The 13479-nt window shown below is 36.7% G+C and overlaps 1 protein-coding gene across 2 annotated transcripts in view; it reads left to right on the forward strand.

Annotated features, from left to right (window-relative positions):
- The first annotated feature begins 4680 nt into the window (after nt 1–4680).
- The window catches only part of LOC107091984 (tyrosine-protein phosphatase non-receptor type 12-like), a 29579-nt gene continuing 20780 nt past the window's right edge, over nt 4681–13479 (forward strand). For both annotated transcript variants that reach the window (XM_015386250.1, XM_015386258.1), the window contains exons 1-2: nt 4681–5147; nt 11690–11798. In XM_015386250.1, coding sequence (XP_015241736.1) covers nt 5046–5147; nt 11690–11798 — 211 coding nt within the window. In that variant the 5' untranslated portion in view covers nt 4681–5045. The remainder of the gene's footprint in view (nt 5148–11689; nt 11799–13479) is intronic.

The raw sequence follows: 13479 nt of genomic DNA on the forward strand, positions 1-13479 counted from the left end.
GTAGTAATTTTAACATTAAAATTTGTTTGTTGGATTCATCCAGAAAATTGTTAGTAGTCATTACTTGGTCTTTCATCGGGACTTAAAGGACTTTAAGTCCAGTAAAGTATAAACTAAAATACAAATCAACATCTTACCACTGCCATCTTAGTGTTTAGGTCTAAATCAACTTAACAGGAATACAGCAGAAGAGACAGCCTAAGAAATTTTAGAAATATTGCAAAATAAGGAATGATCAAAGATCATTCTCACTGTCTGCTCTCACTTCGCAAAATTTAATTGATGACCTAGCAATATAGGGGATTGCCCAAAGTATAGACCAAATGTTACCAGCGCTATAGCTCCAAATTTAGATTCCCTTGAAAAAAACGATGATTTTGTATTAAACTTTAATTCAACTTTTATTTATCCTTATTGACATTACTACTATACACTTCCATTTTAAATAAAGCAATTACCCGTTGTTGATTTGTTAGTGTTGACAAAAAGTAGCACTGATTTTTCCTTTGTATTACTTAGTTGAAAATATATTTTTAATTAAATGTTATACAAGTGACATTACGTGTCTTTCAATTTTAGGTATTCCACAACCTTCCCAAATATAAACGCATTTTGAAAAGCAATCAGTATAAAAAAATGTTAAATTTTACCTTTAAAAGAAAGAATAATTATGAATCACCCAATAGAGATAAAGAATCAGTAATTCATAAGGTTACTCACAATGTAAAAGCAAAAGTAGACACAATGTCCTCATGTTGATGTTAAAGCTGCCTTCTAAGCTTGTTTTCACAGAAATGTACAGCGGTGGACTGCAGTTCTTTAAGCTTCCTGTTGTGCCGATGTGGTTAACACTGACTTTTGGACCGCTTTAAATTCACAGTCATCGGGTTCTACCACATCTAAAACAATCATTTATCCCTCTTACACAATCTTTTGTCTCTCTGAATACACTCACATGGTGCTTTTATTATAATTTCTCAAGCTGCCCTGTGAGCAAATACATTTGAGACAAAGATATGTGTGTGTAAGAGTAGAATCTACTTAAAATATATCTATATGAGAGTGGGGGTATGATTTTTGGCTTGCACGGCACGGAGCCCATTCTGGTTTCCAGATGGTCTTTAACTAGGGCAGAGTAAATGTGGCTTTATGATAAAGCAGTCCTAGAGGAGGATGTCTACAGAAAAGAAGAATTTAAAATTTTTATTAAATTTTTAATTGAGTTCTCCTATGAAGCCAACCAACGCTTTTCACCCAAGTATAACTCTTCTCAACTATATGATAAAAATGGTGATGGACAGATAACAGGTAGTACTGACTAATGTGGATGAGCATTATTAATTTTGAAAGACAGAGTATTTAATTACAGATCAAAATGTGTGTCTTATAGGGAAAAACAGATGTTCAGTTACAGTAAGCTGAGATTGTACACTTTTTCAGTTCTACAATTTTAGATACTGGTACAATAAATGATTTTGGTGCATGCAAGGAGTATAAGCTAAGAACAAGGCTGTGATTATTTATGTACATAGATCGAAACTAACATGCAAAAGAAATGTTAATGTAAAAAAAACACTTTGCATAAACATATTCCTTAGAGAATACGAGGTTATCATCAGTCATATGAATGCATAGATCTGTGATCATCAACTGGCATGACTACCTCTATATAAGTAGGCATTTAGCCCTCTACTAGTCTAGGAATGTGTTAACAAAATGTTAAGACAAGAACATAACAGTTCCTTCCCAACAACCCTTGAAAATTAACAGGATTATTCAAGAATTTCTGATATATTCTAGGACAAAGGCTAACACTGCGGATTCTAGTCTATCACTTTTTTTACATAAAAAGAGAGTTCAAAAGAGATTCAATCCTTGAAACTTAGGGCATAGCCTATTATTGTTTTTTTTTTTTTTATTGTTTCAATTTTAAATCAGTATATTTTTTTATCATACAATGTGTTTTTCTGGATTTTTGTTTTCTCTCACATCTGAAGTTTACAACCTGTGATGCATCTCTCCCATCTAAACAGGAGTTCTTTCACAATCAGTGTCTGTACATATTTGTTTAAATATATTTATGAATGTTTAAGTCTCCTCTAAGGAGGCTTGTTCTTTGTCCTTTTAATGTTATTCTTTTGAGCTGATGTCTTTGGAAAAAAATCACTGTAGCATAATGACAAAGACTCTGGCTTCTAGATTGATAGCCGAATGGGTTACATTATACAATTGAAATAGACAGAGCTGCAGATCTATTGTAGAATGAGAAGAGAAAATGATAATGGTGGCACAATATACATGGAGAGTTGAGATAACCGATGACACATAGTTTTTTTAAATTGGAACATCACACACAAAAAATGCACCATTACCTTTCTTCCTTCTCGCTCCTTTAAGTGAATGAACTGCAGAAATGGGACCTTGATGCAAGTGTGTCTGAATAAATGCATCCCAACCTGAGTGAGAAGCAGCAATACCATGAGAGAGTGAAGAACAGCAATGACCACAAGCAAATTCCCGCAGAGAGAATCATAGCTCTTGAAGGCTTTGTATTTTGCTCTGTTGCAACAACAAACTTCAATGTATTGGTATCTTATAAACCGATACAAAGTAATGCTAAATTATGAGATGGTAGGAAAATTGTACATTATTTTCAATTGTTTTAGAAATAAAACATTGAAACGTGTGGTATGAAGATAGCGCCCTGTTTTTCATCTTTCTCTTACACAGCTTGGGCCAAACTATAAAGAGGTATTCTTGTTCTTCACAAGGGAAGTAAGTTAGTCCTCCTTTTTTTTTTTTTTTTTTTTTTTTTTTTTAACAGTGTCCCATCTGGCAATGTGGCAATAAGAATAATTTTCTTGATGCCAAAAAGAGCCCAACAGATTTTGCTTTCACAAGTGGAGCAGTACGGCTATCGCCATAGTGTTCAGCTTGATTTATATATATAAATTGCTTTATTATAATTCATGCAGGGAGTTTTACAGATTATATGGACACTGCAATGTAAAGAGAAGCTGAAAGAAAGAGGAGATAAAAGGGAGACAATGATAAAACGTCCTCTGTCTGCTATATCACCTGCAAACCGAGATGTAAAAAAAAGAACAGTACAACCAAAGGATATAGTATAAGAGATACAATAAAGTAATACCTTGATACTATCGCTAAAGTATAAGTCAGGGGTCACCAACGTGGTGCAAGCGTGCACCGAGGGGCCCTCAAGGACCACATGGGGTGCCCTCAGCATTTTCTTAAAACAGAACAACTCACCAGTGGACTAAGTTTGAAATTTTATTTTATGCTGTTGCTCTTATTTTTTATCATTTATAGAGCATTTCATCATATCAATAATTTAGGACATTAAAGCATTCATAGAGATTTCAATTATCTAAAAGAAAATTAGAAATGAAAATAATCAATAGAAATATGTTTATTATCTATAAAGTTTAGGTGAATGCTGACTCTTCCAGTTTATAGTTAAGTATTGGTAGCCCGTCCTATAACTAAGTAGCCCTCAGTCTTAAAAAGGTTGGTGACCCCTGGTATAAGTAGTTTTATTAAATCTGACATGTATACTGTGGTAGCTGATGATAATAATATGGGCTTTCTGTATGGAAGTGAATCTCTAAGTACCTGGAGCCAAGCACCTGTAGTTGTTTGTAAGAGTGCACTTGTGCATGTAAAGTTTATCCAAAAGAAAAATGCTCAATAGTGGTTATAAAGAGCCGAAGAAGAGACCCCCAGGCACCAAGCAACACCGAGCCAAAGCGCCAGCCAGCAGAGGGGGGCAGAACAGGGGGAATGGGCTCCACACTTAGCGGAGACTTGAAGTTCTTGGGACCTGAACCTGACAAGTAAAAAAAATTCTAATAATAACCAATTGGTTGAATTGGCTGAAAAGAAAAGCGTGCCACTTTAGTCTGATATTAATCTCCCAAAAAATTCAAACACATGTGCCTTTTCTTTCACTTCACAACTTCACAACTTTTGTCTTTTTCATTAATCCAAATAAAACAAACCAAATTAACAATTGGAGAATGACAAAAGGTAAAACATTCTAAATAGTGTAAAAACCTTTTCAGTACTAATATTTCACTTACTGTTGCTAAACCTTGTTACACCGGTTAATATTTCAAAGGATGTGCTTAGCTTGAACTAACCCAATTCAGATTTTGTAAGTGTATCCCACAGCCACTAGATGTCACTATCCTACTAACCAAATGCATTACACCTGTTGATCAGAGCAAAGTATTGTTGGAATGTCTTAATTCACCTTTGACAAAAAAAACAAAACAACAAAAAAAAAACTGAATGTTAAAATAGTTAGATGAGGGATAATTGATCTTCACAAGTGGGCAATAAACGTCCTTCAGTGTTTACTTTCTAAATGTTCTTGGACCATTTAGAAAGGAGTCTGACACAACATGGCAGAAAGTTCCTCTGCCTGCTTAAAAAAAAACTGCTTTGGAAAAGGGCAGATTCCAATAAGTGAACGTGAAGTTTACAAGGAAGAGAAATAAAACATGTAAATGAAGAAGTTTTTGAAAACCTCATAGACTTTCAGGATTCTCAGTCTTCCTTTAACCACTTTCTGTTTTCTGTCTACGTCTCTCTTCCACTTCTGGGCTGTGTCCTGAATGTTGTCCAACAGGCTGTACCACATCCACTGCACTTGGACTTTTAGAGGTTGAGCTGTTTGGACCTGCTTAAAAGCACACATGCTTTATTTTTCTTAGTGTTTCACTCCTAGTCTTATGTTAATAGAAACTAATCAGCCGGGTGACTTTAGGACCCAGTAAGAGACAACCAGGGGGCGCGTCAGTCTGCTTAATCTGACCACAGAACGTGTAAGCTGACTTTTGCTTCCTCTGTGACAGTTCATATGTTCCGTCACAGCAGTTCCTTGATTAACAAGTCGCAATAGAGAAGTGCACTGAGGTGCCACTGCAGGATACAGCAGACAGCCTCATGATCTGTGGACAGGGACCTTTGTGATCTGACATGCCTGAGAGGGAATCCTTATCCCTCACAGTGTACAGCCAATCATGGAGCAGCAGGCCCTGATTCTGAGGAGCATCCTGGCCCAGCTGGAGAGTCAGGAGAATGCTGAAGAGGGGGCACCAAATGGCATCGCTGGGGAGTTTGCGGTGAGTCAGCTGTAAAAGGTCATGTGTTAATGTTCTGTTTTTTAAACATAATTCCTCAATGAACTTCTCAGTTTAATCTTTGACCTTTCAGATGGAACCATGTAGCTTTTACTGAATGAACAGACAAGATCTTAAACTAAAGAAAAGCTTACTGTGTTTCTAGTTTCTAATTAGTGATATTCAGCAAAAAATGTAGCAACTGTTTTATTTGCGCTTTAATGCTTCCTCTTTCTCCACCAACGAAACATGAGTGAATTGGATTGGGTTTGACACTGTTAATAAATACCGTAACCCCTCACACCTATGGTTTCACACACAGATCTAATTTTTAAAGGTGTTGGACCTCGTGTTTGACATCATGTGTGGCAAGCTGCAGTGCTGACTGATACAGCCCCAGGACAGCACTGTTTGTTTCACATGCTGCCCCCTCTGCTGTCACAATAATCCTCTCCAACAGGACGCCTTGTTGCATCACTTCCCTAAAGGACAAAAAAGACTCTGTGTTGTTTGAGACATGCACTGCCTGCAAGTCTTTCAACAGACTCTGGAACTGAGTGCACAGGCCTCTGAACAAAAGGAGCAGTGTCTCAGAGAGTCCTGTCAGCATGGATGCGCCTTAATCTAAAGTGTCATTCGATTTAAAATCCTTTGCTGGCATTAAGGCACACATTTCATCTCAGTTACATCATATAAAAGCTTATTTGATTTCTCCACCCGTATACTTTGGGCTTCATTCGTTTTGTTCTATTTTATTTTCTGGTCAGCTTCAAATATTGGTTTATTTGTAAATGTGTTGTCAACCTGTTTATATTAAGGATGGGGAATGGCAATAACAGTGTAAAAATGAATTTTATTCAAGTTATAGAGTTGGAATTATAGCAGTAAAGGCTTTCTGCCTGGGTCTTAATAGGTGTAGATATTAAGAAGTAAGGAATTAGCCAGTAAGCATACATTAGCCTTGCCAGTACCATGCTGCGCATTTCTTCACCTTTGGGAAGGCCTTTATCCTTCTTAACATGAATTGAACAAGAGGTTGGAAATAGACATTAACGATTTAAATTTATATTGAACATCTATGATCCAAATATTGTTCTTTTAAACTTCAAATGTTCTTTTTGGGTTAAGATCTAGGGACAATGGAAGCCATTTTAGTAGGCTGAACTCACCATTATGTTTACAGAACCAGTTTAATGAATAATTTATCTGGAAGTATCCATCAAATTATGCTTACATTAAGAGGTGAACATGTTCAGCAACAATATTAAGGAAGATCGTGGCAGTTGAGTGATGCTCTTGCGAAACTAAATAGCCCAAGTACTGTCACAAAACCATCCCCCACGCCACTAAATCAATGCTATGGTCTGAATTATTTTATCAGGGCAGAATAACCCCACTATTTTAATGGTTTATGCTAAATTCTGACACTCCGATCTTACTGTTTCTTCTTAAAATCTATCAGCAGACCTGACACCATTTTTCCAATCTGTCACGGTCTAGTTTGGGTGAGTCTCTGCAAATTATAGCTTCAGTTTCCTGTTTCTAGCTGACAAGATTGTTACTAAAAGTGGCCTTCCATGCCTGTATCCTATGTGTCTCGAAGCTCAACATACTCAGCATTCAAAAATTCCTTTTCTGTGTATCATAGTTCTAACAAATAGTCATTTAGGCTATTTTTACCATGAGGTGATCTTGAACAAATGCCCGCTCTCCTCTGACGAGAACAAGACATTTTGATTCAGATAACTGATGTTCACTTAAAATTATTAGTTTTTTAGATTATTCTGTGCAATCCTGAGAGATTGTTGCACGATACATTTTAGTAGATGTAAGGTTCTTAAAATAGTCAGAACAACCTGTCTGCCACCTGCAAAGACGTCACCTTCAAAGTCACATAAAATGTCCATTCTTGCTTATTCTGACGCGAAGTTCAGATTTGAGCTAGCGGTCTTGACCATGTTTAGACATCTGAAAGCATTTAGTTGCATGTTAGGCAAAGTGGCAAAGACCTAGAACAGAAACAGGAAAGAATAATTTACTGTTTGTTTGCTAGCCTATTAAATCATCTGAATATACATGTCAGTTAAACATGAAACAGATGGGATTCAATACAGGAAAGGTATTTTGAATAGTATCTTCAGTGTTATCGTGGTGCATTTGCATTTTTTCTCTCTCAGCCAGCTTTGTTTCTCTCACTCCCTTTATGTTTGCGCACTTACCAGTCCACTCGCTCCTCTTTAAATACTGTTTCTGTTATTAGACAAACAGCTTTTAGATTTCTGGCCCATCTACAGTGGTGATTTTTGAAACCATTTTCTTAAAGCTTCTATTCCAGTGAGTTAAAGAGTTACGTTTAACATAAAATATAACTACACCCTAAATAAATACAAGCCAGCATGTTGGTGTGACTTCCCTTATAAATATTAGTCTAAAAACAATGACACCCACCTTTGACCTAGAAGAAACATTTTAGTACAAGTGCTTTACTCATAATTAATTATTTTAAGGTTAGGTATGGATTCTTAAGTGAAGAAATGAAGCATATTTTGTAAAAAATCAAGTCCAGTCACACTCTGTAGAGCATTCACGATAGACACCTTTAGGATACATATTGGTTGTCTATCTATCGTAGAATCTAATACCATGCTCTACATAAGGTCTATTCTCCCTGACAGTCAAGTGATGTTGACCTTAATTAATCCAAAAATAGCTGGAAATATCTTGCCTTGGCAGCTACATCAAGGATTTAGCATATCGAGGTGAGTGAAACAGACACAGAGAGCATCTAGATAGTGAAGCATGAGATTGACTAATGTTTTAATCTGGCATTTAAAATTAAGCTAGACCAGTTTGAGTTTTGCAATATTGGTAAATATGTGTATTTTGACATTTGACATGGACAAAGAAATTTTGTGTGTCCTATTTTTCTTATATTGCTCTGGGAATTAATGTCCCAGATCTAGCTGATAGCCCAACAGCTTTTCTTTTACAAGCAGACCATTATGACTATTGCCATGCAGTTGTGCTTGATACTTGTATATTAAACTTTATTGAAAATTATTTAGGGACTAAATACAACTGATGTGGACACAAAGGGAGGTGAGAAAGAAAGAGGGGATATGAACTAAGGGGAGATAGAGGGAGATAAAAAAACGAATGCATGAAAGAGAGAGAATAGAACAAAACAACAAAAAGAGACAATACAAAAGATATAAAGTAACTCCTATAAGTCTCATTTAATACCTGAGATGAGAGAACACAGAACAGAGTGCATTATAGCATAACAGAGACTGCACAACAGACAACATTAAAACATTTAAAACAGGTTCAAGAGCAGCGGGGATCCTTCAGATATCCAAGTGTGTCAAAGTCAAAACCTATGGTAGTTACACCATATTGTTCAGGGTGGTATATACAGTAGTAGCCATTCAAAATTCCACTTTCCTAAGCTGGTCCTGGGCCAGTCCCCTAAGATTTCTTTTTTAAACATCAATCTTTGTACTAAAATATCTTTTCTGTCATGATTTGTTGACATTAAGATCTAAAGAGAAGCATCATCTCCTGGTCAGACTGTAATTCAGTGAAAGGGTGGAGTCAGTAAAAAAATATGTTGGGTTCATGGAGGGGATATTGCTGGGAAGTGCAGGGGAGTGGGCTGCCATTCGACTGGCGTTTGACTGGGAAGGGCCATTTTGAATGCCTGCTACTGCATCTGTAGCTGCAGCTTAGTATCTGTGAACTCCTGGAACCAAACTCCTGTTATGCATGAATGAGCTGCTATTAAGTATGCTTAATAGCAGGTGTGGACAGCCCCAGACTTTAAGGTCTGCAGGCACACCACCGCCCAGCGCGGACCCTACAGGGCCAGGAAGCCCAAGCCCAGCAGCCACCAGGAATAAGAAAGCGGCCACTGAAGTACCCCAACCCACACCTATTGAACTGCCAGCGTGCCAGCAGACACAGGAACCTGTTACTGGCAAGGAGCATAAAATGGGGAGTAGGCAGGCCCTGCTCATACTTGGGTTTTAGGATGTTCAGTAGGGGGGAAATCACCCAACCTGACATTCACACAATTCCATCTTTGCACCTATACTGACATATAGACACAAGAGCCCAGGTGCCAGACACCCCCAGTAGAGTCTGACACGGGAGTGGATTTTCACTCCTGTCCCGTCCCACTCCCACAGAAAAAAATTGTGTCTCGTCCCGATCCCGGGCCAGAGTAGAAATCTAAATCCTGTCCCGTCCCACTCCTGGTGAAATTACTCCCACTCCCATCCCGCTCCCATTCAGAATGACTCCCGCTCCTGCTCCACTCCCATTCTTGTTTTTGAGCGCAGGTGAAAAACTCAGAGTAGAAGCACTGTTGGTTTTTGGGTCGTGTAGTTTTTTTACTCGCATTATAGTGTAGGCTTCAAGGAAAAAAACTACAAAATGGCGGCGCCAGTACTGGATTTTTTTTCTTTCTATTTTATTTTATTTTTTGGCATCAATCCTAGTTTTTTTTAGTTACTATTGGTTTGCTCCTGCTCCCGTCTGCTCCCGTTAATGTTTAATCCTGTACCGTCCCAATCACGTGATCGTTACTAATACTGACTCCCATCCCACGGGAATCCCACGGGAATCCCGTGACCCGTGGGATTCCCGAAAAAATGTCAGTCTCTAACCCCCAGCATCCAACCAAACCAACTGCAGGTATAGGCCGCATGCAGGGTCAGGGCAACCAGCAAGGCAGACCTGCCTCCCGCAAAGAGGGCCAAAAACCCCAGCAAAGCCACGACCAAACCCAAAGGCCCAACCCCATACCCAGGTGGTGCAGAGAGAACAGAGGTGTGCAAGTCCTGTCTTCAGAAAAAAAAAAAAACTGAGCAAAAGTCCTGTTGCCTTCCAATTTTAGCTTGTTTTGTGGTTGCCATGACCCTGATGACTAAATATTTACAAAGGCATAATCCTCTAACACTTTAACAACCAGGTTAAAAAAAAACAACAACACTAATGTTCTGATAACACATCACATGTAACATGACAGCTTGTTATTTATATTTCATCATTCTAGATGATGTGACAATAAATACAGCTACAATCATAAGTATAGTCATGTCCTACAAATGATGACAATAGTTTTTAAGGAATGACAGTTTGCTGATGTGGAAGACTAAAAATAGTTTTAAAAAATGAAATTAGGTAGAAAATTCCATCATTATTTAAAAGTTATACAATGATGTCTAAACAGAATATATAAGTATGTTCATATTCATAATGAAATGTCAGAAATACCAGCAAGAAAGATCATTTATGAGGAGAGGATGTTAGGTGATGATTGAGTGATTAAAGACGTCTGATTATTTAAGACATCTCTGCACTGCTGTCCTGCAACAGCCAGGCCAATCTAAGCACATGACGGAGGAGTCAATCTAAAAGATTCAAAGCAGATTGTGTAAATTATTTGTTAGAACTGAGGTTTTCTAGGGTTTCCCTCCCCAAGCAATTTAGAGTGCTATCTTTTAAAGCGCCACAGCAAGAAATGGCAGTTTGAAACATATTTCAAAATGGTTGTTGCTTAGCCACATGCAAAGGTATGTCACACCAGTTCCTGAACTACAAAAAAAACTTAGTGGCTTCTAAAATAAGTTATCTTGTTAAACTATTTATTCCCATGTCAGTGTTTCCTTCATTAAAAAAGAAAAAAAAAAACTTTGGTGCATTTTGATTACAGCCCCCAGGCATGCATCACTTTGGAGCCAGTTTGACACTTGACGTCTGACTCGACTTAAGAGGAAAGGAGATCGGGCCTTATCTGTTGTTGCTCCAATTCTGTGGAACCATTTACCTCTTCAAATTAAATCTGCCCACAGCCTGGATCATTTTAAATCGCTTCTTAAAACTTATTTTTATTCTTCGGCTTTTAATTGAAGCAGTGTTTCACATTCTGTTTTTTTAATTGGTGTTGTTGTCTTTCCTGTAAAGCACTTTGGTGCAGTTTTATACCTTAAGTGCTATATAAATAAATTTGACATTGACATTGACTTAAAATGGAAGAAAATGTATGGATAGGATAAACCTTAAACCTCTCGGTTGAATTTGAAATATTTTATTCAGAATAGATTTAAAATGTTAAGACTTATAGAGACCTATTTGACCAGAAAAAACTTGAAAACAAAGAAACTTGACCCTGAACCTGTTTTTTTTTTTTTTTCAACATCTAAAAGATTTAGTAAATAGAAATATGCAACTATATTACATAGATACATAAAATAACATTGTTTGGATTTAAAGTATGTTTCCTGCTAAAATTGTATTTTTTCATTATCTGTTTTCATCTAAACCAACATACTGTAGGTAAAAATAGGTACTGTAAGACAAAGAAGTAAAAGCAGAGCAAATAACTGTTGGTAGTATTTCTTTGATTTATGATGTTTTTTTGTTTGTTTTTTTGTCAAAATCTATAAATAATGAAAAGTCTAGCTACATTTATATTGCCACAAGAAATGTAGATATTGAAGTTTAGAAGCATGTGGTAAAAAAAGAAAAATTTTGTTTTCCAGAGGCTGAAAAACCAGTCAATCAAGTACCGCACCGACAAGACCTACAGCACCAAGACAGCAGAGAAACAAGAAAACATCAAGAAGAACCGATACAAGGACATCGTTCCCTGTAAGTCTGGCTCAATGCAAGTGAAAACTGTAGTTGGGTATATGTAGGCTTTAAAAACACGACTAAAGCACTCCAAAAACATCAGTATAACGTTCATACCAAAATGCAAAACTGCATAGTTAAGGTGGTCAAACAAATACTAAGATAAAATGTATTACTACAATATAAAAGATTTGCCTAACTTATAGATTATTTACTAATATGTTAACTAACCAAAATATATTGTAATGAGGTTCCTAAAAATGAGCTATACCTCAAATATTAAATGTGAGGGTTAGGTGATGATATAAATCTCCATTCTTGTTTCACACTGGAGAGAGGGAGAGAGGAAAACTGGAAGTTCAGACAAATTCAGTGCAGACAAATGAGGAAGAAGAGAAAGAGGAACTAACGGGTGCAAGTAGAACACAACATAAAGCATTTTGATGAAAACAATATGTTCTCATCTTGACTTTCATTATTTTATCCTAATATTCTTACAATATCTGAGTTTTTGCAAGGCCCCAATAAATTGTAGATATTTCCTCTGACTTGGAGTTAGTCTTATATGTCAAATACAGTGAAAATATAAACTGCTGTCCTCTTCCGCATCTGCAAAATTCCTTAAACATTGTTTACAGCTACACGTTTCCACTTTTAAGTCCAGCCTCTGTCAGAGTATCATTGCTAATAGTTGCTGGGACTTAAGTTAACCCAACCTCACTCATAAAGTGAATAAAAGTTCCGGCATATAAATTCCTGGGGGGAAAAACTACTGAGTGTTATATAAACTAGGTTAATAAAAACAGCTTAAAAAAATAAAGGGAACATTGTGAATAACACAAAATAAGTTCAACCAAATCAAACTTCTGTGAAAGCAAACTGTCCACTTAGGAAGCAACACTGATTTAAAATATTTTCCATATGCTTTTGGCAAATTGAATAGACAACAGTTGGAAATGTTTGGCAATTAGCAAGAAACACTCATTAAAGGACTGATTCTGCAGGCAGGGACCACAGACTACTTCTTAGTACCTATGCTTTAGTTTCTTGCTGATGTTTTGGATGTTGGTGTTGAATGGATATTGAATGTTGGTGGTGCGTTCAGACTCGTGGTAGCATGAGACCAACTGTGGAACCCACTAAATGGCTCAAGTAGTGCAGCTCATCCAGGATGGCACATCAATGCGATCTGTGGCAAGAAGGTTTGCTGCATTTCTCGGTATCTCCCGTTGCCGAGTTCCTTTGGGTTACTTTGTTCAGTACAAAGTATTTAAAGAGAATATTTCATTAATTTAGATCTATAAATTGTTATTTATGTGTTCCCTTTATTTTTTTGAGCAGTGTAATAAACAAGTTTTCAAATAAAGGTTTAATTTAAAAGGATAAATAAATCAAATGGGCCACCATGCAGTTGAAAATCAAAGTCAGGTTTATAAAACATTTTGTTAATAACAAAATCCAAGAACTGGTGCATGTAATGTATATATTTGAAATATGTTTTTGCCTTAATAGTTTAATTAATTACTGATTATGAAATGAATTAGGCCTTTTATTTTAAAAAAAGTTTATTTTCTTTTTATTTTAGAATTACTTTAATGGTCTGAAGCATTTCCATATGAAAAAAATGAAGTATTTTTCCAAGCTTTGTCAGTTAGATTGCACTGGTTGGTTTGAGCATCCACTGATAAACACACTTCAC

Source organism: Cyprinodon variegatus, unplaced genomic scaffold (assembly GCF_000732505.1).
Source record: "Cyprinodon variegatus isolate N-32 unplaced genomic scaffold, C_variegatus-1.0 Scaffold16, whole genome shotgun sequence".
NCBI lineage: Eukaryota > Metazoa > Chordata > Actinopteri > Cyprinodontiformes > Cyprinodontidae > Cyprinodon > Cyprinodon variegatus.